Genomic DNA, 27,063 nt, shown 5'->3' on the forward strand with positions numbered 1-27,063 from the left:
CCAAACCTTCTAAGCTATAGAACTGTAGGGTTGGAAGGGACCATCTCACCCAAATCCTTGCAATGTAGGAATCCTTTGCCCAACGTAGGATTCAAACCCACAACCCTGAGTCTTATGCTCCACCAAGTGAGCTTTCCCAATGCCCCAGGTTTTGCAGTGCGTGCGCATGTTGTATCCAACTAAACTCTTTATTGTAAAAGTGTAGAAGACGACCTCCCCTATGGCGAACAGGCACAAAACTTAAAAACACAAATAAAAGGAAATACATGGCAGAGGTATATAAAATTACGCAACAGGTAGCCCGCCCAGCATGGGTCAAGGACTCTGGGGCTTGCCCAATGACCTTTAATTATTTTACTGATTTGTCTCCTGCGTGGCCTGGACCATAAAGAAGGCTGATCGCCGAAGAATGGATGCTTTTGAATTCTGCTGCTGGAGGAGACTCTTGAGAATCCCATGGACTGCAAGAATATCAAATGCATCCATTCTTAAGGAAATTAGCCCTGAGTGCTCACTGGAAGGACAGATCCTGAAGCTGAGGCTCCAAGACTTCGCCACCTCATGAGAAGACTCCCTGGAAAAGACCCTGATGTTGGGAAATATGGAGGGTGCAAGGAGAAGGGGACGACAGAGGACTAGATGGTGGGACAGTGTTCTCGAAGCTCCCAACATGAGTCTGACCAAACTGCGGGAGGCAGTGAAGACAGGAGTGCCTGGCATGCTCTGGTCCAGGGGGTCACAAAGAGTCGGACACGACTAAATGACTAAACAACATACATAACAACCACCCTTTGCTAAAGACGTTTAGAAGCCAGCGTTTGATTTCTTAGACGCAACGAAAGGCAATTCCAGAAATGGAAAGAGAAAAGGAGGAACTTGTTTTAAATGAAGATACAGGATTCCAAACCAGTGTGTGTTTTTATTCTAAAAAGGGGGTGGGGAGAGCGAGAAAAACAGAGGTCGGAGACAGGCACCGGGAGACGAAGGAAGTCCATGACGAAACCCCCAAACGGCTTTTTCAGCTGGTGGGGGGCGGTGGGGGGATGCTGCCGGGCCCTTCTGTGGGGAGCGGGGGCCTGAGCATGGGGGGCAGGGGGGCGGGCGGAGGGACGCCGGGCGCTGGCGGGAGCTGGGGTGGGCCTGGGGGCATGGGGACGGGCCCCGTGGGGGGCGGCAGGGGGGGCATGGCCATCCCTCCGGGGGGAGGCGGGGGGAGGGAGTCCGGGAGCGGGGGGCGGGGGGGCAGGCCGTTCATGAGCGGGGGCGGCGGGGGCCTCTTGACGGTGGCCGGCCCGGCAGGGATGCTCTGCGGGGCTGGGGGCTTCTCCATCTTGAAATGGAACTGCAGGAAGAACTGGGAGAGGAGAGAGGAAGAGAGAGAGTTACTGTCAAGAGCAGGAGAGCCTGGCTTCGTCCAGAATCCTCTTCTGACGGTGGCCAATCAGATGCCTCTTCTGCAAAGCCCACGAGCAGAATTCGAACGCAGGAGCAACTCCCCCTCCCGTGGTTTCCAGCAACTGAGATCAGAAGCGTTGCTACCTCCGGCACTATAGACAGCAACCTCTCCGCCACGAATATAGGAGCCACTGGGTACCAGCAGATGGACATTCAAAGAGGATACGGCTCTGGCGCTTAGTGGTCGTAGGCTCCATCTCCAGGAAAGCAAAATAACACAACAGGATGGCCAAGAACAATGGCACTAAACACTATTTATACAGGTGAAACTTGGAAAATTAGAATATTGTGGAAAAGAATAATGCAGAAGATGCTGTTGAAGCATCCTGGTCTTTCATAACACCTCTGGAGTGCCACAGGCTGATAGCATCCATGCCACGCCGCACTGAGGCAGTAATTGATGCAAAAGGGGCCCAAACCAAGTACTGAGTACATATGCATGCTTCTACTTCTCAGACGTCCAATATTGCTCTATTTGCAATCCTTGTTTTGCTGATTTCATTTAATATTCTAATTTTCTGAGATCGTTAATTTGGGGTTTTCATCAGCTGTACGCCATAATCATCACAATGATAACAAATAAAGGCTTGACATATCTCGCTTTGCATGTCATGAGTATCTCATATATTAGTTTCACCTTTGAAGTTGAATTACTGAAATAAATGAACTTTTCCACGATATTCGAATTTTTCGAGTTTCACCTGTAGACTAATACAAACAATCAGAAATTGCAACCAAAGTCTCTAAATCTTCTTCACCAGTCGCGGTAGAATAATTCAAAAGTTTGATATATACATAATTTGTCACCAAATATCGCCGGAACAGAGTTTCCGGATAACCAATCTGTTTCGTTCAATGCTTCATCAGCCAATCTTTATCAATTCAATCCCCCACCAGATGAACAGAGTTGAACATGTAGATGTTCATCCGGGGGGGATTGAATTCTGAGTTAGATTTTCATTGTTTTATTTAATTGCATTATCTGCCATGATCCACTGATTTGGGTGGGATACTGTTTTCATCTGGTTGTCAGGCATTCTTGCTGTTAATGTTGTGCTGTGTCTTTAAATTACCTTACAGTATATTAATTTTCACCTGTGGCTAACTATATTATGTTCTTTACAATTTGTTATCAGCATCAGTGACTACAGTATCATATGATCCAGAGCATATTTTCTACAGTGTTTGTTTACATGTAAGATTGGGTATGTATCTTAGTTGTATATATTATGCATTCTATTTTATACAGGCGCAGGTTTTATCGCATGTATATTGTAATTTCAGCTTGTTAAGAAACTGAACTGCATCCTTCTCACATTAATTCTTACAAGTCTGGCTGATGAACAATTGATAAAGATTGGCTGAACGAAACAGAATGGTTATCCGGAAACTCTCTTCTGGCGATATTTGGTGACAGATTATGTATATATCAAACTTTTGAATTATTCTACCACAACTGGTGAAGAAGATTTAGAGACTTTGGTTGCAATTTCTGATCATTTGTATAAGCCTATAAATAGTGTTTAGTGCCATTGATATTGGCCATCGTGTTGTGTTATTTTGTTCAGCTTGTCTATACAGTGGTACCTCAGGTTACATACGCTTCAGGTTACAGACTCCGCTAACCCAGAAATAGTACCTCGGGTTAAGAACTTTGCTTCAGGATGAGAACAGAAATTATGCTCTGGCGGCGCAGTGGCAGTCCCCATTAGCTAAAGTGGTGCTTCAGGTTAAGAACAGTTTCAGGTTAAGTATGGACCTCCAGGACAAATTAAGTACTTAACCCGAGGTACCACTGTATTGTAACACAGGGGTCTGTTTACAGATTATTGCATCTCCAGGGAAGGCAGAGAAGGTTCTCTCTCCCGCAAATCCAAAATCCTGAAGAGTCGGAGCAGCGCTGCTCGGATGCCCAGGTTAGGATGCTGGTGGCCAGTGGCTCCAGACCCTCCCAGCCCTGCTCTGCCCCCCAGACTCCGCTTACCTGCTTCGTTTCCCGGTTCCAGTGGGTCCAGAACTTGCCTTCAGCTTTGTCAATCTCCCTGCTTGGCACCTGGGCAGAGGGAAAGTGTTAGTAAGAATGGCTACCGCTTAGCCAAAGGGCATACAAGAGCAGAATATAACGCTAGCTGCATGTTGGTAGGTTTTTAAAACATCTGATTTAATCAGCCATTTTAACTGTAGAAGTTAGAATCATGCCATTGTAGAGTTGGAAGGGACCTTGAGAATTCTCTAGTCTGCAGAATTAGATAAAATGACAGGGAGATTTCGAAACCTGCGCGACCAGAGATTTACAGAAGATTGGAAGAAATATACAAACTATTTGAAGAGCAACTGTAATCAACAAATTACGCTAGTAGGACTACAAGACGTTTTGTAAGGGGAAATACCGTATTTTTCGTTCTATAGGGCGCACCGGCCCATAGGACGTACCTCGTTTTTTGGGGGGGGAAATGAATAAAAAAAATTTATTCCCCCCCCCAGCCGCGGCTGCCGCCCCAAGCCTTGCGCACACCTGCCCGAAGCACGGGGCGCCCTCCGGAGGGCTCCGCATGCTTCGGAGTGCAGGCTGCCGCCCCAAGTCTTGCGCGCCCGGCGGGAGCTCCCGCCGGGCGCGCAAGGCTTGCGAACACTCGCCCGAAGCACGGGGAGCCCTCCGGAGGGCTCCCCGTGCTTCGGGCGACAGGCTGCCGCCCCAAGCCTCGCGCGACCGTCGGGACCTCCCGCCGGGCACGCAAGGCTTGCAGACACTCGCCCGAAGCAGGGGGAGCCCTCCGGAGGGCTCCCCGTGCTTCGGGCGACAGGCTGCCGCCCCAAGCCTCGCGCGCCCGTCGGGACCTCCCACCGGGCGCGCAAGGCTTGCAGCCTGTCGCCCGAAGCACGGAGAGCCCTCCGGAGGCCTCCCCGTGCTTCGGGTGACAGGCTGCCGCCCCAAGCCTCGCACGCCCGTCGGGACCTCCCGCCGGGCGCGCAAGGCTTGCAGCCTGTCGCCTGAAGCACGGGGAGCCCTCCGGAGGCCTCCCCGTGCTTCGGGTGACAGGCTGCCGCCCCAAGCCTCGCGCACAAGGCTTGCAGACACTCTCCCGAAGCACGGAGAGCCCTCCAGAGGGCTCCCCGTGCTTCGGGCGACAGGTTGCCGCGCCAAGCCTCGCGCGCTCCCGCCGGCGCGCAAGGCTTGCGGACACTTGCCGGGGCTGCAGGCTGCTGCCCGCAAGCCTTGTGAGCCCGCGGGAACTCCCGCCGGGCTTGCAAGGCTTGCGGATAGCTTCCTGAAGCCTGGAGAGCGAGAGGGGTCGGTGCGCACCGATGCCTCTCGCTCTCCAGGCTTCAGCGAAAGCCTGCATTCGCACCATAGGATGCACACACATTTCCCCTTCATTTTTGGATGGGAAAAAGTGCGTCCTATGGTGCGAAAAATACGGTATATGAAACATTGCCAACTAGAGAAAGAATAGAGATATTAGTTATGAGATTTAAATGTAATAGTGGAAGTAAAAAATGTATATTAAGTGAATAGATTGGAAAATTTTCAGATGTGATTGATGGAAGTAAAAAAAAACTGTATAAGATGTAAAAGTATGTTTAATTGCTGTTGAAAATGATATGTTTAAAAATAAAAAATAAAAATTTATTCGTTTTTTAAAGAGAATTCTCTAGTCGACCCACCTGCAATGCAGGAATATGTCGCTGTTCCATACGGGGATCAAACCTGCAACCCTGGCCTTATCAGCACCACGCTCTAACCAACCGTACATAAATCAACTGACAAGCTAGAAAAAGTCTCTCAGGGTTCCCCATCTTGCCTCTTAGAACCTCGTTACAGCTCTCACCCTCGGCCAAATAGCGCAACCTCGCACGTTTGCGGCAGGGGGGGCTTTCAGGATGTCGGAAACTGTCATATACTAAATGCGTCTTCTGTTTCAGGTATAAGCTTCCTCCATCCAGGGCGAAGCAGCCCCTCTCTGGTTCCACACAAGTCTCGGAATAAAAAACCCAGTCCCACTTTTGAAATTCCAAGCCGAATTTTGTTTCTCGCACCCAGGTCTTCCCCACTTTTTATTTTTTAAAATACCGTATTTTTCGCTCCAAAAGATGCACCTGACCATAAGACGTGCCTAGTTTTTAGAGGAGGAAAGCCCTTTTTTTGAGGATCAGCTCAAAGTTGTCAAGCTTACTGTTCTGCAGCTTCTTTAGGAAAGGAAAGCCCTTTCCACAGTTTCCAGACAAATAATCTAATCAGCCAGTCACATGTCACTGGGGAAACAAACAGCCTCCGTCTGCAGAACATACAACAATGGCGGCCTGGGCAAGGGGCCGGGGCTGGAAAGGGAGCCAGCGATTGACCACACATTCGCTCCATAAGATGCACAGACATTTCCCCTTACTCTTTAGGAGGGAAAAGGTGCGTCTTATGGAGCGAAAAATACAGTATACGGCCTACTAAACAAAGAGGATAACGGAAGCACCGCTCACCTTGAACGCGATGGTCTCATAGGGCTCTGCTGCCATCAGCAGATACTGCCAGCGCCGGTCGGGGGGTTCAATCCTCTGCTCATATGCGGACATAAAACGATGTCTGGGCATGATGCTCTCGGCGATCTCTGGGTAATCGATCTGCGCCATTAAATTTGTTTGCTGGATTTAGGAATTGCTCCCCACGTCAACCAAGAATATGTATTTATCGACAGACTGTGCTCGTATCCCACCTTTTTCTCCCAAAAGCTCAAGGCCTTTTCTGTGGTGGCTCCCCAAACATTTATCTTTGTGCATAAACACTCACACACCTATACATACGGGGGGCTGCGTCTCCCCATATGAACCAGACTCTGCAATCATCGTCTGGGGCCCTTCTTCCTGTGCCTCCTCCTCATGAGGGCTGAAATGTGGCAACACAAGAACGGGGCCTTTTCTGTGGTGGCTCCCCTTTTGTGGCATGCTCTCCCCAGAGAAGCCCACCTGGCGCCATCATTACATGTATTTAGACGCCAAGCAAAAATATTCCTCTTTACCCAGGCCTGTGGCCGTTAAATAATTCATAGCCTGTAAATATTGGGGGGGGGGCTGTTTTATGATGACTATTTTGTTATTAGGATTTTGGTCACTATGCTTTTTATCTATGTTTTAATTATGTTTTAATTATTTATTTTTTGTGATGTGTTTCCAAGGTTGCACACCGCCCTGAGATCTTTTGATAATGGCCTGCATATGAATGGAACAAATAATAAAATGGAATAAACAATAATACAATGTTTTCCTCCTCATTTAATGCCTACAAGAATCCTGCGAGCTGGTCCTCCCCCACAAGGTTACCCAGCAGGCTTCTTGGTTGTGTGGGGACTTGAACCCTGGTGTTAAGTCCCCTGGTCTTAAGATTGACACTCTAACCTAGTGATTCACAAACTTTCTTTTTTTTGGGGGGGGACTGTCCCCTTGAATCCATAAACTCATCCCTACAGTATAAAGAACATTATTCAGAATAAAAGTAAAGGTAAAGAGACCCCTGACCATTAGGTCCAGTCGTGGCCGACTCTGGGGTTGTGGCGCTCATCTCGCTTTATTGGCCGAGGGAGCCGGCAAGATGTGGCCAACATGACTAAGCCGCTTCTGGCGAACCAGAGCAGCGCATGGAAACGCCATTTACCTTCCCGACGGAGTGGTACCTATTTATCTACTTGCACTTTGACATGCTTTTGAACTGCTAGGTTGGCAGGAGCAGGGACCGAGCAACAGGAGCTCACTCCGTCGCGGGGATTCAAACCGCCAACCTTCTGATCGGCAAACCCTAGGTATTCCTATTATTCAGAATAGTGGTTCGCAAAACCCTCTATGAAAGATAATAAGGCGAAAAAATTCAAAGCAGTAACCATTAATTGTCCGTTTGTTTGAAATCCAGTTAAAACTACTTTGGTTAATTCAACAAAATTGATCAGCTTGATGCAGCGATGCCAGTTTTCCAAAGTTTGATAGTAATTTACACCTCTAGCAGCACCCTCGCCCCTTAGCGAGCCGCCAGGTAATCCCACCACAACCACCTGGGGGCAGCCCCACCCACTTTGTGAACCATTGCTCTAACCACTACACCACACCACACTAGGTATTCCCAAGGTCAGGGACAAGGAGGGAGGAGGGGAAGTGGGGTGGGCAAAAATATTTCAGAATTAATAAGCTGTCTTAAGTCACGTTGGCAACAAGGGATGGTTTTGCCCTGGCGACATCAAAGTCACTGCGAGGCAACAGGTAGATGAAGATACCTGGAAGAGGAGACTCTGCTGTCCCATCTCTGGATCCCTCTGTTTGGTCACTGAAGGACAAGAAAAGCAGGTGGAGGTTAGTATGGCTTTGCAAAGAGGCACAGGACGCATTGGCTTTGGGGCTGTGTGTTCCTGAAAGGAGCACACCCAGCTTCCGCCTTAAAAATGGACAGTAAAGTTTCTAGACCTCATGAGTGCACTTCGGAAAGTGCACGGCACTGCTTGCTCGTACCTGAGACACCAGACTTTCTTGAGGATCCTTGCCTGTCCCCGTTACTCAGAATAAGTAATAATAATAATTATTATTTTATTTATACCCTGCCCATCTGACTGGACGGCTTACATCATACCTAAAAACATAATTAAAAGTATCAAACAATACCGGGCTGCCTCCAGGTATCTCCTAAAAGTCACAGTTGTTTATCTCCTTGACATCGGACGGGAGGGCGTTCCACAGGGTGGGTGCCACCACCAAGAAGGCCCTCTGCCTGGTTCCCTGTAATCTCACTTCTTGCACGGAGGGAACTGCCAGAAGGCCCTCAGAGCTGGACCACAGTGGGGGTGGTGACGCTTCTTCAGGGATACTGGGCCGAGGCCGTTTAGAACTTTTAAAGTCAGCACCAACTAGGGTTGGGAGGGATCTAACTTTTAACATTGTGATATATCACTAGCTAAACAATGTCTGATATAAGGATGGAGCTATATAGAGGCACTGGCTGGCTTCGCAGTTTCCCCCACATTGTGATTTTTGCATAACAAATACACTCGCGTACACATCACAATTTGTAATATATTGCCAGGCCCAAATTTATGAAACTGATATTGCAATATGAACTTCCAACTGCTTTTGGATGATAGCCCTAGCATCAACATGCAAAGAAAACCATGCAGAGGAGCAGTGTTTGTGTAACTGAACCTGGATGCAGAATCAGAAATGCAGTTAAAGTATGTGCACACACAAACACAGCCCCACCCCAGTTTATCACGACAGATACAAAGTGGTCTAGGTGGCCTGCCAGGACCTGAGCATAAGAAGGGCCTGCAGGATCAGGCCAATGGGCCCTCCAGCCCAGAATCCTCTCCTGACACAGGCCAGCCCGATGCCTCTTCTGGGAAACGCGCGATCAGGATTCAAACACAGAAGCCCTCTCCCCCTCCTGCCGCTTCCAGGAGCTGGTACCCAGAAGAATTGCTGCCTCGCCTCTCTGGCTAGCAGACACCGTTAGCCTTATCTGGCAGGGGAGGAAAACGGAGCCCCAAGGAGCGAGCGGGGCGCTACCTTTGTAACCCGGCCGGCCGATTTTCACAAACTTCTTCACCTCGACCTTGACCTTCTCAGGGGCGGGTTGGGCGGGGGCCTCTTTGGCTTCTTTAGCCGCTCGACGAGCTCTAAAAAACGAGAAAGAGGAGTGGGGGAGAGGGAAAGCAGCTTTTAAATAACTCCAGGGGGAAGAAGAGGGGGGATGCAGGATTTTTTCATAGGAAGCTCTCTACTGTTGACACTCGCTTAATTATTTTTCTGCCAGACACACTAACCTCCTCCAGTCGACTTTTGTTCCAGAAGTCTTAACGCAACTTTGCAAAGATCAGCCGTGCCGCTATATTCTTTTTAGAGAAAAGAGGCTTTGCTCCTGGCAACCCTTCCAAACAAACAGCACTTGTTCTGCCATGAACGTTTAACATTTAACATGCCAACTGAGGCCTGTGTAGCCCGAGATGAAACTCTTGGGTTTCTTGCAATTCCTCTGAGCATCGCACGGTCTGACCTTGGGGTGAATTTGCTGGGACGTCCACTCCTGGGAAGACTGGCAGCTGTCTTGAATGTTTCCCACTTTTGAGTAATCTTTCTCACTGTAGAATGATGGGTTTTAAATTGGTCGCAGATGGCCTTATAGCCCATCCCAGTTTCATAGGCGGCGGCAACTGCTTCTCTAAGAGCATTGCTGATATCTTTCTTCCTTGGCCTTGTGTCATAACGCACCTGAATACTCCAGCCCATCAAACTGCCAGAACTTCGGCTTTTATTGAGGTGGGAGGACTGGCTGGTGATCAATTAAGCACAGGCATTTCATTAGCAGCCCCTGTCAGCAACTTAGCCTCTAAATTCCCATGGAAGCCGTAAGAGTGTACTTAGTTTTTCACACATGGCTTCTCCCTTTTGGGTTTAAAATAAATGACATGGTGTAATATGTGATGTGCTGTTGTTCATCTGAGGTTGTATTTACCTAATTTTAAGACCTGCTAAGGAGGGACGTGGGTGGCACTGTGGGTTAAACCACAGAGCCTAGGACTTGCTGATCAGAAGGTCGGCAGTTCGAATCCATTTGACGGGGTGAGCTCCCGTTGCTCAGTCCCTGCTCCTGCCAACCTAGCAGTTCGAAAGCACACCAGTGCAAGTAGATAAATAGGTACTGCTCCAGCAGGAAGGTAAACAGCATTTCCGTGTGCTGCTCTGGTTCGCCAGAAGCGGCTTAGTCATGCTGGCCACATGACCCGGAAGCTGTATGCCGGCTCCCTTGGCCAATAAAGCGAGATGAGCACCGCAACCCCAGAGTCGGTCACGACTGGACCTAATGGTCAGGGGTCCCTTCACCTTTACCTTAAGGAGCAGATGATTGTTATTAGACCTTGATATGTAGAACCACAGAATTCAAAGAGGCTGTACTTTCTTTTTCCCATGACTGTGTATACCAAAAAAACCAAAAGCCCACTTGTCTTTTTAGAGAAGGCAGACGCTTTCTCCGAACTGCCACGGGAGGAAAGCTTGTGATTGTGTGGAGGGCTGTCTAAAGGATACCTTCCTCAGCTGCCTCAAAGGCTGCATGTCTGCCAGAGGCGGCACACAGCCTTCCTTGCCACATTTCAAGCAAGGAGCATTTCCAGCTTCTCAGGATGTCCCTTACCCCACAGTGACAGCAAGTGAAGAACGCCAGAAGAGAATTTAAGGACTGGTGGATCAGGCCAGTGGGAAAGCCGCAAACAGAATTCTAGCACAAAAGCACTCGCCAGTCCTGTGACTTCCAGTAATTGTGATTCAGAAGCACTGTTGCGCCTCACTGTGAAGGCTCTTGTGGCTAGTAGCCATTGACAGCCCACTCCTCCGTGAATTAGTCCCGTTCTCTTTTAAAGCCTTCCAAACTGGCTCCTGCAGCAGGGAGTTCCATAGTTTATCTGTCTTGGCCAACTGGGGCCCATTCAACCCAGCACTCTGTTCTCGCAGTAGCCAATCCAATGCCCGGTTTTCAAACCATTGCAGCTGCTTCCAGCTATCTTTAAAAGCCGACTTGAGCAATGAACATTCCCCCTCCCTCAATGGACACAGAAGCCCTTTGGAGGGAATAAATCTATGCCAGCGTTTGGGAGACATCGGCAGGCACTGAGATAATGCTGGACTCCAAAATCCCATTGGCCTGTGCTGGCTGCTGGGGGCTGGAGTGCAACCTCTGCTTTCCCCATGACTGGTCTAAGAAGAGGAGAGGGAATGCCTCTTATAAACTGAGGCATTCTTCCAGCGGTATCTGCAAGGCCACAGGCTCCCCGTCCCTGGTCTAAGAATGGGTGAGAATGCTTAAGCAGAATGTTAAGCAGGAGGCATTCTTCCATCTCTGGCAGGGGGTAAGGAAATTCTGCTTCTCATATCAGGGAAGATGGCATTTTACCATTGCGCTGTGGAGAGTGTATTAACTTATGGTCTGTGTGTGTGGTTTGGGAGCTGCACGGCCAGGGAAAAAAACAATGCTATCCAGGGTTGTAAAGACTGCAGAGAGAATAATTGGGTGCACTCTTCCCGCCTTGGATCAAATCTACGCTTCCAGGTGCCATAAGAAAGCTGCAGAGACAGCGCAGGATAGTGCGCACCCTGGAAACAATCTCTTTCAGCTTCTGCCTTCTGGAAGAAGGTACAGGGTTATAAAGGCCAGGACTAGCCACCTGAGAAACAGTTTCTACGCAAATGCAATTCTGGTTCTAAATGCAGCATAAGGGGTCTCTATAGTATAATGTATTTTTTAGTATAGTGTATTTTATAGTATAGTATAGTATAGTATAGTATAGTATAGTATAGTATATTTTAAAATGGGGTTTCAGAGTTTTTAGGGGTTTTTGAATGTTTTATGTAGTTTTTCAATTTCATTGTTCTGTATGGGACAATGACAATAAAGATATCGTATATCGAAGGGGAAGATTTAAATAAAAGTAAGTGTAAAGAAGACAAAGATGAGCACATGTTCAGAGTTGGCAACTTACAAATTGGTCTGATGCTTCTTCCCCTGAGTGTGTGCCAGGTAACTTCCCTATAAGAAGAAAAGGCAGAAACAAATTGATTAGGAAGAGGGGGCCAAAGTCTTGGGCTCAGGATTTACTACAAATGTTCCTGGCTATTGGGTCATAGAATAATAGCATTGTAGAGTTGGAAGAGACCACGGAGGTCATCCAGTCCAACCCCCTGCAATGCAGGAATCTTTTGACCAACATGGGGCTCGAACCCACAACACTGAGATTAAGGGTCTCATGCTCTACCGACTGGGACCCTTGCATGCTCTAGCATGGAGCTACAGAGCCCTCCTTAAAAGCAAAACAAGGCGCCAGACCTCATGGTTCCATACAAATATGGCTGACAGCACTAAGATTAAGGATAGAAGCCATCCAAAGACTCAAAATGTAAAATAAGAAAAACAAGGTGTCTAACAGGCCTGATGCCCTCGCATTTTAGGAATGGAGGAAGCTGCCCTATGGGCTGTGTCAAGCTCATTACTCTCTACAGCAGAGCTGCCCAAACTTGGGTCTCCAGCTGTTTTTGGACTCCAATTCCCATCATCCCTGACCGCTGGTCTTGGGAAACCCTAGTCTACAATGACGGGCAGCTGCTCTGACAGGAGTCTTTCCCCAGCTCTGCTGATGCTGAAGATTGAACCGTGATCTTCTATGTGCAAAACAGATCTCTGCCATTGAGCTTCGGTTTGTCCCTCAATCTCTCTCTCTCTCATAAGATTCCAGTCCTCATGACCTTGAATGTATGGATGATTTAAACAGAAATGCAGGAAGCTACCTTACACAGCTGGGACATGGGTGGCACTGTGGGTTAAACCACAGAGCCTAGGACTTGCCGATCAGAAGGTTGGCAGTTTGAATCCCCATGACGGGGTGAGCTCCCGTTGCTCAGTCCCTGCTCCTGCCAACCTAGCAGTTCGAAAGCACGTCAAAATGCAAGTAGATAAATAGGTACCACTCTGGCGGGAAGGTAAATGGCGTTTCCGTGCGCTGCTCTGGTTCGCCAGAAGAGGCTTAGTCATGCTGGCCACATGACCTGGAAGCTGTATGCCGGCTCCCTCTGCCAATAAACCGAGATGAGCGCCACAACCCCAGAGTCGGTCACGACTGGACCTAATGGTCAGGGGTCCCTTTACCTTTACCTTACACAGAGTCAGTCAGGCCTCTGGGTCTACCTAGCTCCTTTATGTCGGGTAGCAGCAAGATATGAAGCCCTCCAGTTGCTCTTGGGGCAACGATGGAAGTGCAGGCGTAAAAGAGAACAGAAAAAGTGGGGGGGGGCAGGGAACGCTCACCTCGTTGTTGTGCAACGTAAGACAAAGCTTGCATTCATAAGAGCCCAAGTGGTTTTTCATAAAGTACGGATCCTGGAGAAAAGGGAGGAAATGACGGTAAGCTGGGAGATCTGGAAGCCACACCCATACACAGCAAGTACACATTCCAAATGTTTATCTCTGCATTTAAATACACTCCATTAATGTTAACCCCGTTAATATATCAAGTAGCAGGTCCTTGTGAGCCTGCACAGGCACCCCTCGCCTTCCCACATGCAAAGCACTCCTCTTGCTGGTAGGTGGAACTTTCTGTTTTACAGACGAGTAATCCCACCTTGTTGATGTCAATCGTTTCCAAGGCCAGCTGCCTCAGCCGCTCCCGGCGGTCCCTGTTGCTCTCTGAGGCGGAAGCGACGCCTCCGCTCCCTGTCTTCCCTCCGGGACGGTGCTGGAAATCCATCGTGGACGATCCAGAGCTTCAAAACAGATCCTGGAGAAAAATCTTGTTGGGGGGGGGGGGGAGAGTGGCAGAGATAGAGAGAGAATGCAAGTTATTAGCTCCCAGGATGGTTGCTTTCAATTCATGGCAATCCAGGGTTCATTTTGTAGGTCTGAGGGTGAGGTCAGGGGGACGTGAGACGACTTTGCTGCTCACTACCAACTTGAAGCCAGCGTGAAAAGCAGCCACCTTGCATGAAAACTTTCTTCTCCTCAATCTTTCTTCTCACTCATGTGATCGTTTCCTAACTCTGGCCCATCTGGGTTAGGCCACAGAATCGTAGAACTGTGGAGTCGAAAGGGTCCTCTTAGGGGATCATCTAGTCCAAGCCCACTTGCAATGCAGGAGCTGCAGCTTAAGAGTCCCTAAGAGATGGGCCACCCGACCTCTGCTTTAAGACCGCCCCCCCCCGGCCAAGGACAAGCATGGGAATGAATGGGCCTGTTACTCGTATCCATTCGCTTCTGTGGTTTCGACTCCAGGTAGAACTAACATCTGTATAAAAGTCTCTCTCTTCCTCGCTTTTAAAAATTTCTAGTCCTCATGACTGAAAAATAAAGCACTGTACAGATTCTGGGTCGCAGACTCTGGGTCTGAGGAGACTCGATGAAATGGGTGGACACTGACCCTCTAGAGGTCCCTATTTCGCATGGACAGCCCCGGATTTACAGAAGCCACCCTGGTTTCTGATTTGATCCCGGAATGTCCCGCTTTCCCTTAGGATGTCCCTATTTCCGTGGGAGAAATGTTGGAGGGTCTGGAGTTATGGGACCTTTGAGCCAAGGAGATAAGTAACTAGACAACCTTCTGGAGACATCGAAAGGCAGCCCTGGATAGGGAAGTTTTAAAAATGTTTTGTTTTTATCTATGTTGGAAGTCTCTCAGAATGGCTGGGGCAACCCAGTCAGACAGGTGGGGTATAATAATAATAATAATACTATCTTTATTGTCATTGCCCCCTCTCAGGGACAACGAAATTACTTATTATATTATTATTATTATTATTATTATTATTATTATTATTATTATTATTATTATTAAAATATAACCATAATAAATTGATGATGATGATGATGGGATGGGGCGTCCCTATTTTCACCGGAGAAACGCTGGAGGCTCTTCGGCCAAGGCTGGAAACCCTAATTAGCCAATATTCATAGCTACCAACGTTTCCCTTTTCTTAAGGGAAATTCCCTTGTTCCCAATAGGATTCCTCGCGAGAAAAGGGGAAAGCTGACAGCTATGCCAATATTGGGGGGCGCCCCTCCCCCCTACCTGCTTCGGCCGCCGCCGCCCCCTCCTCCTCCTCTTCCTCGGCCTTCGCTCTTCCCTCCTTCCTCCCTCGGAAGCCAAACGGAGCCGGCCCGCCGCGCCACAAGGAATGCACTTCCGGGTCATTCCTCCGCCGTCACCCGGAAGCCATGTCGGGGAAGGCAGGCCGGAAGCGAACGGGAAAGAAACTGCGCCTGCGCGGAAGGAGGCACTTCCGGCTCCTCCCGAAGGCCAGGGCGGAAGTAGAGCGGAAGTGGGAGGCTCGCGAGCCATAGAGCTGAGCGGGCCAGAAGGGCGGGGAGGAGGCGGCGGCGGCGGCGGCGATGCGGTACAACGAGCGGGAGCTGCTGTCTCTCTCCCGGCAGCCAGCCGAGAAGGCGGCCGAGGTCCTCATGCGCGCCCCGAAGAAGGGAAGCGGTGAGGAGGAGGAGGAGGCATGGAGGGGGGGAGGGGTGACGTCACGAGAGGAGACCACCGCGGCGTGACGTCACCAGGCGGGTTGGGTGACGTCACACCGGCCAGGGGGTGGGGGAGGAGGAAGAGGCGGTGGCGGCTCCCGTGGCGTCATCAGAGTTTATTGGGTTGGGGTGGTAGCAGAACTCCCAACCCCGGGGGTGGCTTGTCTCGTCCTCACTGAGGACTAGCACCTTTAACTGTTTGCAGGGGGTTGATCTGGATGACCCTCATGGCCCCTTCTAACTCTACCGTTCTATGATTCTGTTGCTCCGGTTTTTTTATTTTGCTCGCTTGCCCAGAGGTGTTTCCATTCCCTCCTGTGTTCTGCTCTTACTGTCATCAACGTACAGTGGTACCTCGGGTTAAGTACTTAATTCGTTCTGGAGGTCCGTTCTTAACCTGAAGCTGTTCTTAACCTGAAGCACCACTTTAGCTAACGGGGCCTTCTGCTACTGCTGCACCGCTGGAGCACAATTTCTGTTCTCATCCTGAAGCAAAGTTCTTAACCTGAAGCACTATTTCTAGGTTAGCGTCTGTAACCTGAAGCATATGTAACCCGAGGTACCACTGTATTGCGACGTCCTGTTCTGGATGCATCCGCTCAGATTCCTGCCTTGCGGGTGGTTGGGCGAGATGACCCTTGGTGGAGGGCTGAATTAGTAAAAATCACCAGTTGTGGGAACATCTGCCTTGAGGCTGCAGGAGCTCAACTTCGCTCTCCCAAACTTGGACATCGTAGAACTGTAGAGTTGGAAAGGACGCCAAGAGTCACCTAGTCCAACCCTCCACAATGCAAGAATTGCAGAGCTACAAAAATACTGTATTTTCTCTCCTATAAGACGCACCCGACCATAAGACGCACCTAGTTTTTAGGGGAGGAAAACAAGAAATAAGATGCCTCTTGCCCTCCTGGCTTCAGCGAAAGCAAGCCTCCTGGCTTTCCCCCCACCTCCCGCACATAGCTGTCATCCGTCCCTTATTTGGCGGGAAACTCCCTTATCCCAGCTCTGTGTCCGGCTGCTGTCCCTTATGGATGATGTCCCTTAAATTTCCCGGGTTTCAAAGGAAGCAGCTCCTCTCCCTCCCTCCCTGCCGGCCAGGGAGGAGGGAGGCTCCAACTGTGTTGCTTGGCTGCGTTGCTCACCCAATAAGGAGTCTAAGAACGACTGGGGGGTGGTGCTTGCATGCCTTGTGCCCATCAAATCGGCCACGTTGCCTGGGGACTCGCCTTTGCTCAGCGCTTCCCAGCGGAGAGGTGACGGTGGTTTTCCTTGCTGCATCCCCTTTGCCGGGTTGCTGCGCTGTGGGAACCACCGCTTGAGGCTTCGTTTGGCTGCTGGCTGGGCTTTCTGCCTTTGGCTCGGAGGGGCTCAGAAGTTGAACACGCCTGTGCCCCTTGGGAAATCCCTTATTTTGGCTGCTGATCCCTTATTTTCAAGGCTGCTGGTCCCTTATTTTCAATTCTGTAAGTTGACAGCTATACTCCTGCAAGAGCCATGCGCTCTTTAAAGGGAGCACGGCTCTTGGGGGCTTTTCTGGGAGGTGGGGGGACAGAGTCGCACACTCTGTCTCTTCCCTCACCTCCCACAAAAGCCAGGGATAGCCCAGCAAAGCCTCTGCAGGGCAGCGGGATGAAGGCTCAGCTAAACCAGAAGCTAGAACAGCTAGAGGGAGCGCTGCGCAGCAATCCCTCTTGCTGTTCTGGCTTCTGGGATAGCCCGCGAAGCCTGCATTCGCTCCATAAGATGTACACTTACTTTTTAGGAGAGGAAAACTGTGTTTTATAGAACGAAAAATACGGTATGTGTCCAAGAGCTCTCAAACAACTCCCTCCATCTCGTTTTTCTCCACAGCCTTGAAGAAGCGTTTGGTGAAACTGGTCGTCAACTTTCTCTTCTACTTCCGAACAGATGAGGCCGAGGTATTTTTGCTCACTACTTGCAGGGGAAATTACCCACTAGCAACTTTGCCAGATATAATAATGATGTGAAGCCTGCTCAGGTTACTAGTCCTCAGGTGATGAGGTCCTCTGGCAAGTTGTGGCGGGTGGTAGGAGGATGATGAGAAGGTAGTGCCTAAAATAAACTCTTATTTTTATTCTAATAAAGAGCTTGATCTTATTACAAGAGTCTGGCTCCTGGATCTAGTCCTGTTCTTGGAGAGCAACCAGAATAGGATTTTTTTTAGGAGGGGGTCCAGCAATCTCTAGATGTTCCCCAAACTCTCTCTAAACAACTTTGTTTTTATATGTCTATTTATTTGTTTTGCTTATTTAATAAAATTCATTTACCATTTGACTGTGTAGAAAAATCTAGAAAAATATATAAAGGGGTTGTCTCCAACACTGGCCGCCCTCTGAGTAAAACTACTGAAATGCACAAATAGGACCACCGGGGATCCATTGATTTCATTGAGTCTCCTCTTGAGTAGAACTTACTGCAAGACAAGACAAAAGGCGGCTTTTTACAAGGGTTTATCTGAGAATATATTAAGCCCTCTTAATTTTTCTTTAAGAAAGAAAAATCCTTGTGCACCTTTCAATTAAAAGCAGGGTTGGGAATATACACAACGTAGTTACTTTTAAAAGCTTGAGCGAATGTGGAAAGTGATTAATTAATCTGTGTGTATGTCTCTTTCTCTCTCTCCAGCCTATCGGTGCTTTGCTGTTGGAACACTGCAGTATCAGCCAAGAAGAAGGCAAAATATTTTCCATTAGTGAGTCTTTGGGGTATTGAGGAGACAGACGGGAGGAAATGGGGTTTACTTTTCTGGGAGATTTTTCTTTATTTTTTCTCTTTTTTATTCAATTTTTTACAAATCGGTCACTAATCAAAGCAAATCTAACATTTTTCCAAATTGCTCTCTGAGATGTCTGTACCCATTTGGAACACATTCCCAGCTCACAAGTACCCCCTTTCCACCCACAGTATTCAGAGAGGTCACTCGGCCAAATGTACTTGGCACTAGATTTCAGGACAGCCAAAAGAAATTCTTCGCAGGCCAATTTGGAATTTGCTGCTGTGGGTCAGAGCGGTGACTGCTGGTTTTAAGATAGTCAAGTCAGTTTATTGTGTTTTAGCAGACATCCCATTAGATACATGAAAATGGTAATGGGAATAATAAGAACAAGAGACTGACATTTCTGCCCCTTCACCTTTACCCCATACCCCTTTTAGGTTTATTAGCATGGATTTGTAGAGCCTTAGTGAGAAATTTAGATATTATGAAGGATGTATGCCTCTCTACATCAGGCAGCAAAAAACAAGACTTGTTTATCTTTGAAGATAGCTTTTGAAAGGGAGTGGATCATAGCTGTCAACCATCCCTTATTTGGCGGAAAAGTCCCTTATCCCAGCGCCATGTCCTGCTGCTGCCCCTTATTGATGATGTCCCTTAAATTTCCCGGGTTTCAAAGGAAGCAGCTCCTCTCCCTCTCTCCCTGCCGGCCAGGGAGGAGGGAGGCTCCAACTGTGTTGCTTGGCTGCGTTGCTCACCCAATAAGGAGTCTAAGAACGACCTGGGGGTGGAGCTTGCATGCCTTGTGCCGATCAAATCAGCCGTGTTGCCTGGGGACTCGCCTTTGCTCAGCGCTTCCCAGCGGAGAGGTGACGGTGGTTTTCCTTGCTGCATCCCCTTTGCCGGGTTGCTGCGCTGTGGGAACCACCGCTTGAGGCTTCGTTTGGCTGCTGGCTGGGCTTTCTGCCTTTGGCTCGGAGGGGCTCAGCAGTCGAACATACATGTGCTTGGAAAATCCCTTATTTTGGCTGCTGATCCCTTATTTTCCATGGCTGCTGGTCCCTTATTTTCAAATCTGTAAGTTGACAGGTATGGATTGGATATGTACCTCACAGCAGCTGAAGTGATAAACTTAATCCAGTGACACCAGCTTTTCAAAGTCTGATAGTCATTGGCACTTCCAGGGTCCCCTTGCCACCCTCTTAGGACTCCCCACCCAGGGAAAGCACTGCCCATTTTGGGAACCACTGCTCTCAAGGGACTGGCTGGGGCAATCCAGTGTTTCAGACTCTGAAGGCATAAAGGGGACAGATAATGAGCAGTTTGAAGGAGGCTGGGAGGCAAAGCAGGGAGCCCAAAAGCTCGCGTCCCAAGCAGACATGGTGCAAGAAGATCTTCCAAGCTCTGAAAAATCGATTTCATATGTTTCAATGCTGCTTTTCATTCCAGTGAATCGCAAAGCAGCTTCAGACCATAAATAACAGTAACACAAGAGAACACCACAAGCAGAGCACAAATCAAATAGAATAATGAACAAATCACCAGTAAAACAATTACAAACCACCATTAGAATAATGAACAAATCATCAGTAAAAACCATTGCAAATCATTGTTAAAACAATCCTTGAAATGCAGTTTCAGTTTCTTACGGTCGTAGACCTGCATTTTAAAAAGAGCTAAAATGCAAAATTGTAAAAGCAAGATACGATCATTATAAAAACAAGCCAGAATAAGAGCAGGGAGACAAGAGTTATAACTATTGCTAAAGTGATCCAGGTGTAGACTGGGGAAGAAGAGTCGTGTGTCTGAAAGAGGAGATTTCATAAATGGAATAGTAATAGTCCCTCTATAGGGCATGTTAACATAAATGTAATCTTATGTATTGCATTTTGAAAAGGCCTAATAAAAGAGGCAGAATAAATCCTGCATTACCTTTTCTAGATTCAGGTAGGTAGCCGTGTTGGTCTGACGCAGTCGAAATAAATTAAAAAATTGTCCAGTAGCACCTTAGAGACCAACTAAGTTTGTTCTGGGTATAAGCATATGGAAGCTTATACCCAGAACAAACTTAGTTGGACTCTAAGGATATAGGTGGCACTGTGGGTTAAACGACAGAGCATAGGGCTTGCCGATCAGAAGGTCGGCGGTTCGAATCCCCACGACGGGGTGAGCTCCCGTTGCTCGGTCCCTGCTCCTGCCAACCTAGCAGTTCGAAAGCACATCAAAGTGCAAGTAGATAAATAGGCACCGCTCCAGCGGGAAGGTAAACAGCGTTTTCGTGCGCTGCTCTGGTTTGCCAGAAGCGGCTTAGTCATGGTGGCCACATGACCCAGAAGCTGTAGGCTGGCTCCCTCGGCCAATAAAGCGAGATGAGCACCGCAACCCCAGAGTCGTCCGCGACTGGACCTAACAGTCAGGGTCCCTTTACCTTAAGGTGCTACTGGACAATTTTTTAATTTTTGCATTACCTGTGTAAAACAACAACAACCCACTGAGAGGTAAATTAGGCTAAGAGATCCTGACTTGCCTCCCTCTGTCTTGGGAGGGTCATGTTTGAGCTGTTTTCCCACATGAGCTGTACTGCCCTTGTGCTTTGCCATAACCCTTGTCCAACAATCATAATTTTATTAAAGTTCAGTAGATAATGAGTCGTAAGGCTGATGGCTCGGCGTCTCCGTTTGCAGGTTTCCTCGAAGAACCCGAGAGAAAGTACTTCTTCGAATGTGATACAGAGGAGCAGTGTTTGGAGTGGGTCGAGGTTCTCCAGAGGGCGAGGTGAGGCCTGACGGTCAGCTAGGTGTTGGGGATCCCTTCTTCCCCATTTTTTCAAGGGGGTGGGGACCATGTCTGCCAGCCCAGAAGGGACAGAGCGCAGGCTGCTTGGATCTCTGCGCAGCGCCCAGGGGAAGCCAGCCTTCCTACTTCCCTTCCTTGGAGGTTTTTAAACAGAGCTTGGATGGCATTATCTGCCATGGCTGCTTTAGCTGAGATTCCTGCATTGCAGGGGGTGGGGCTGGATGACCCTCGGGGTTCCATCCAACCCTACAATTCCATTATTCGACTTGAATCCTCGCTGCAGGTAAGAGCAGAGGCCCATGAGCACCGCATGCCGGTGGTGGGCGGGGACAGAGTCAAGAGTGGGTGGAGCTACACATGTAAAGTTTGCCCTCTCCGCAGGTTAGTTTGAACATCTCCCCCCCCCTTCCATCCAGACACGATCAGAGTTCGGTGGTGCACCCTGTCCATCTGGCTGGGTTGCCCCAGCCACTCTGGGCAGCTTCCAACATATGATAACACAGTAAGACATCAAACGTTTAAAACTTCCCAATATAGGGCTAGTTACAGATAGGTAGCCGTGTTGGTCTGCCATAGTCAAAACAAAAAAATTTTTTTCCTTCCAGTAGCACCTTAAAGACCAACTAAGCTAGTTCTTGGTATAAGCTTTCGTGTGCATGCACGAAAAAGCATGCATGTTTTTTCAATATAGGACTGTCTTCTGAAAGGCAGGTAGTTGCTTCTCTTAATAATAATAATAATAATAATAATAATAATAATAATAATAATAATAATAATTTATTTATACCCTGCCCTCCCCGGCCAGAGCCCAGTTCAGGGTGGCTACACCAGTAAAATTACAGTAAAAACATAATAAGGAAAAAATGAAAAAATAATAATTTAAAATGCAGCCTCATTTTAAAAGTAGCCCATAGATCAAGACCATAAGGGGAGGGAAACATAAGGGTCAGACTAAGTCCAAACCAAAGGCCAGGCGGAACAGGCCCTGTGGAAAGATGTCAAGTCCCGCAGGGCCCTGGTCTCTTGGGACAGAGCGTTCCACCACGTCGGGGCCAGTACTGAAAAGGCCCTGGCCCTAGTTGAGACCAATCTAACCACCTTGCGACCTGGGACCTCCAAAATGTTGTCATTTGTGGACCTTAAGGTCCTCCGCGGGGCATACCAGGAGAGGCGGTCCCATAAGTCCTTGTCATAGAGTTGCCATACGTCCGGAACCCCCTGGACATATCCGGAATACTGCAGTTGGAAGCAGTGTTCGGGCAGAAATCCGGACATATCGCAGCCCATGTCGGCAGTGTCAATTTTGGCGATTTTCGTTAAAATTAGCACCCAAACTTTTTCTTTTTTTTTTTTTTTGCAAATTGTCTCAACAACTTTGGGCAAAAAACCTTTTCTGTCCAGATTTTCAGTGTTTGAAGATCCTCTGCCTGGTTCCCTGTAACTTCTCGCAGTGAGGGAACCGACAGAAGGAGGAGGACCTCTATGTCTGGGCTGGACGATGGGGGTGGAGACGCTCCTTCAGGTATACCGGGCTGAGGCCGCTTAGGGCCTTGAAGGTCAGCACCAACGTACTGGGAGCCAACATAGGTCTTGCAGGACCGGTGTTATATGGTCCCGACAGCCAGTCCCAGACACCAGTTTAGCTGCTGCATTCTGGATTAGTGGTCATTTCCGAGTCACCTTCCAAGGTAGCCCCACGGAGAGCACATGGCAGTAGTCCAAGCGGGAGATAACCAAGGCATGTACCCCTCTGGTGAGACAGTCTGCGGGCTGGGAGGGTCTCAGACGGAGCTGGTAGACAGCCATCCTGGATGCAGAATTGACCTGTGCCTCAATGGACAGTGGTGAGTCCAAAATGAAGGTCTCAAGGAGGGCCACATGGAGAAGTTTGGAGGGCCAGAGGCTCCTCATCGCTGAGGCAGAGCCTTAAAGAGCCCCCCACCACCACCACCTTTGAATACTCAAAGCTGTTGGCTTATCAGCTGCAAAACCACAACCGCAAATCCCAGAAGTGTTGGATCAGCTCCTCTGGGGTTGTTTTGTGTGTTTTTTTAATTAATTTTTATTCAAATTTCCAATAACCATTCCAATTATAATTTAACATCCAATTTAACTTATACATCTTTTAGACTTCCATCAGCCTATCTGACAATTTTCATATTTATCACAACTTCTCACATTCCTAAAATTTATGTTGCACTTTAACAATCCTTATTTTATCTTCTCCTTTAAGCGACATTCCTATCTATTCTTTTCACAGAGCTTCCTGAAATCCAACAAGCGTTATTTCCTGATCACACACATACTCTGTAAATTTATTCCAGTCCTCGGTGAATCTCTGATCGCGTTGGTTTCGAATTTTTCCCGTTAATTTGTCCATTTCTGCATATTCCATCAATTTCATTCTCCATTCTTCCCTCGTTGGCATTTCTTCCTGTTTCCATTTTTGGGCCAACAGGATTCTGGCTGCTGTAACTGCATATCTAAATAACTTCACATCTTTCTTTTCAACATCATTCCCTAATATACCTAGTAACAATGCTTCTGGTTTCTTAACAAAGGTATATCTGAACATTTTTTTCATCTCATTATAAATCATTTCCCAAAAGCATTTCACTTTCTTACATTCCCACCACATGTGATAAAATGTTCCTTCTTTCTCTTGACATTTCCAACATTTATTACTAACTTTAAACATCTTTCCAAGTTTCACTGGAGTTATATACCATCTATATATCATTTTCATAACATTTTCTTTTATCGTAGTACATGCGGTGAATTTCATTCCCTCTTTCCATAATTTAATCCACTCCTCTAATTGTATGTTATAACCAAGGGGTTGTTTTGGGGCGGATGTTCTCTAGAAATGTTCTCTAGAAATCTGGTTCTGCTGCCTCCGCCCTTCACGGTCGGATCCGTTCTTCTGCCAACAGCTACGAGTTCATGAGGAGCAGCTTGGTCTTCTATCGGAACGAGATCCTGAAGATGACAGGAAAGGTGAGTAGCTCCTGGGCTGGAAAGCAGGTGAGGGGGCTCACCCAGAGAGCAGGAAGTAACGGCCGGGACGAGGAGGTGCAGTTTCAGCCCTGGGTCATCCCGTGATTTTGTTACATTTTACTCCGAGAAGACCCATTCATCCTAAATAGAACCCAGTGCCAGGGACATGGGTGGTGCTGTGGTCTAAACCACAGAGCCTAGGGCTTGCCAATCAGAAGGTCGGCGGTTCGAATCCCCGCAACGGAGTGAGCTCCCGTTGCTCTGTCCCTGCTCCTGCCAACCTAGCAGTTCGAAAGCACGTCAAAGTGCAAGTAGATCAATAGGTACCGCTCCGGTGGGAAGGTAAACGGCGTTTCCGTGCGCTGTTCTGGTTCGCCAGAAGCGGCTTAGTCCTGCTGGCCACATGACCCGGAAGCTGTACGCCGGCTCCCTCGGCCAATAAAGCGAGATGAGAGCCGCAACCCCAGAGTCGTCATGACTGGACCTAATGGTCAGGGGTCCCTTTACCTTTTAAGGCAGATGTGTGTATACAAATGGTTTTTTAAAACGATGTGATCCCATTGGGATCCCAAAATGAAATGTTGGGAAGCGCCTAGAAATATGATGCCAACTTGCCTGCGGCTGCTCCAGGGTTTCAGATGCAGGGAGAGCGGGAGAATTCCCAGCCCTGCCAGGGGTTGAACCCGACCCCTTCTGCATGCTGGGCACCTGGTCTGCCACAGAGCTATGGACTCGTATACCCCACCCTTTCAAATTTAGCACCTCCAGACATCCAGCCCTCAAAGCCTCTCCTTTCGCCACAGGACCCCCTGGAGCAGTACGGCATCTCAGGGGAAGCCCGCTTCCAGCTGGGCGCACGGAAGGTATAACCCCGAGCACTTGGATCTGGGCCGGCACCTCACCAAACCACCAGCACCCTTGCGCAGCTCCCTGGGACTCCAGGGTCAGGACTGTACGCCGACCGAGTGAGTTGCTTTCACGAACTTGCAGGACCTCCCTCGCCAAGAGGGTGACACCACCCAGCCACCTGCTTCCTCCCAGCTTTGGGGGGTTGAAACAAAGAGTGGAGACTTGACTCCAGCGGTTGCCGGTTTTCTCTCCTCCCAGGGCGCAGAGAACCTGCTATTCAGCTCAGAATCGCGCTTCCTTGTGTGTGTAAATGTGCACTCAAACAACATGGGCAAGGGTGCTCCTGGAGCTGAAGGAAGGGGCGGGGGCTTTTTGGAATCGTGCTTGATTTTCATTAACATCCCAAATTGGGTTTGCGCCCAACTTTCGTGCTGAGATTTGAGATCTGTGGTGCACCCAGAATACCCCCGGCGGAGTTTCCCCACTGAGTAACTGCTCTGGCTTTGCACACCTTCCCATCGGCTGCCTGGGTTGGGTGGGAGCCACTATGCTGTCCCTGCAAGGGATACTGGGGTGCTGAATTACTTCCCCTGCACCGCACCCCCCCCCCGGTGAAATGGGCTGTGTGTGTCTCTGAAATCATTGCTCCCAATCCTCAGCCCCTCCCGCCCCCTGGCCTCCGCAATCCTCACCCAGGATGGGGCAACTCTTTACTTGCTCTGTAAGGAAACATTTTCAACAGGAGTGGTGGGAGCACACTCATTTTAATTCCCAAAGCAAGCATGCGCATTCACCTAGTGCAAGGTTTCCCAAACTTGGGTCGCCAGCGGGTTTTTTGGGCTACAACTCCCATTAGGACCCGTGATCAGGGATGGGAATTGTGTTCCAAAAACAGCTGGAGGCTCACGTTTGGGAAAACCTGAACTAGAAGGTGTTGGACAGAAGAATGCCGGACTACTGGAGCAACATGGCCCTCTCCCTCAGGTGCTCGGCCAACTTTTACCATTTTGTTGTGCCTTGCTGGCATCCCCTGCGTCAGAGCTGCTCTCTGCGCCTGGCAAAATAGGGAACTGAGAAGAGCCCCTTGCCACTTTCCCAAGCTCGGTGCCCAAACTGTGCGCGGTTCCAAGCTCACTCCAGAGGCGGTTCCTTGCTTGCTGGGGTGGCAGAAATCTCCCTTCCTCAAAGAAAAAAAATAGCTTGTTCTCCACCCCTCCTTGCTCTCTTCTTTCCTCTCTCTCCTCTGCCCAACTTTTGGGACTGGCAGCTGAATGTAATTTTTTTATATATATAAAAATCTGCTGTGAAATTTAGAGGTGTTTTAAAAACTCACTGAAAGCTGTGGTTCTCTGGCTGATATTGGACTTAAAACTCTGTCCCGGGGGCGGGCGCTGGGCTGCTGCTTTCTCCAACCCTGCCCTAAGAGGCTGAATTTCACTGCTGCAGGTGTGAGGCAGAGGACTGCCTCTTCTGCAAAGAGGCAGGGGAAACGACCAGGGAGTCTGCGATCCTTGGCCAGTGGTGTTGGACGATGGGAGCTTGTGAAATCCGTCGTCGACTTAAGGGGCAGAGTTTGGGGGACGAATGTGGGGGGAGAGAGAGAAATCACCGACAAAGGGTGGCTAGTTATTTAGAGGTTTTTAAGAGGCTGTAGAAATGTAAAATGTACTTTTATCAGTTTACATTCATCTTCTGTACTCCCTCCTGCCCCAAGACACCATTGCCTGCTGGATAATTGGCCAGTTTTATTACTTCTGTGCATTAAACCAGAAATTTTACTGTTTTGTTGACATGCCCAGATCCCCTTTTGTTATGTCCACACTGATTTTCTTGCCCCTCTAATAAACGAAACTACTGTCTTGTTGGTTGGCTTTTTGCCTTTTCTGTGTGAGAGAGGTGGAAATAGGCAGGGACCAGTTCTGCATTCAAAAGTGCATTCATGCAAGGATTTTTACCCCGGTGCATTGGGATAGCAGCAGCAGGAGGTCAGGCAACGTCTCCTCCCCAGTCAACACCATCCTTAAATTGCTGGAAAGGTGTACTTGAACTCTGCTGTTGCATTTTATTTGCCAGAATGGATGGAGGATTGTGGGGAGAGGGTATCACTGCAAAGAGCCAGTATCTTCAGATCAAGGGAAGTCACAGTCCTGTTCTATCTGCCTTGGTCGGACCACACCTAGAGTCCAGTGTCCACTTCTGCGCACCACAA

At 48.7% G+C, this 27,063-nt stretch overlaps 2 protein-coding genes across 2 annotated transcripts; one reads left to right on the forward strand and one right to left on the reverse strand.

The window, feature by feature from the left end:
• Positions 1–899: 899 nt before the first annotated feature.
• Positions 900–15,139, reverse strand: SF3A2 (splicing factor 3a subunit 2). The gene is made up of 9 exons (XM_053372523.1): positions 15,024–15,139; positions 13,584–13,751; positions 13,271–13,342; positions 11,952–11,998; positions 8,986–9,095; positions 7,707–7,756; positions 5,929–6,069; positions 3,440–3,508; positions 900–1,354 (listed from the first exon to the last, which is right to left on the reverse strand). Exons 2-9 carry the CDS (start codon positions 13,707–13,709, stop codon positions 1,019–1,021), a joined length of 951 nt encoding a protein of 316 aa, XP_053228498.1. The 5' UTR covers positions 13,710–13,751; positions 15,024–15,139; the 3' UTR covers positions 900–1,018.
• A 149-nt stretch (positions 15,140–15,288) lies between these two features.
• Positions 15,289–26,718, forward strand: PLEKHJ1 (pleckstrin homology domain containing J1). Its single transcript, XM_053372531.1, has 6 exons — positions 15,289–15,437; positions 17,330–17,397; positions 18,125–18,191; positions 20,897–20,987; positions 23,942–24,005; positions 24,809–26,718. Exons 1-6 carry the CDS (start codon positions 15,344–15,346, stop codon positions 24,872–24,874), a joined length of 450 nt encoding a protein of 149 aa, XP_053228506.1. The 5' UTR covers positions 15,289–15,343; the 3' UTR covers positions 24,875–26,718.
• Positions 26,719–27,063: the final 345 nt, after the last annotated feature.

Source organism: Podarcis raffonei, chromosome 18 (genome assembly GCF_027172205.1).
Source record: "Podarcis raffonei isolate rPodRaf1 chromosome 18, rPodRaf1.pri, whole genome shotgun sequence".
Classification (NCBI taxonomy): Eukaryota; Metazoa; Chordata; class Lepidosauria; order Squamata; family Lacertidae; genus Podarcis; species Podarcis raffonei.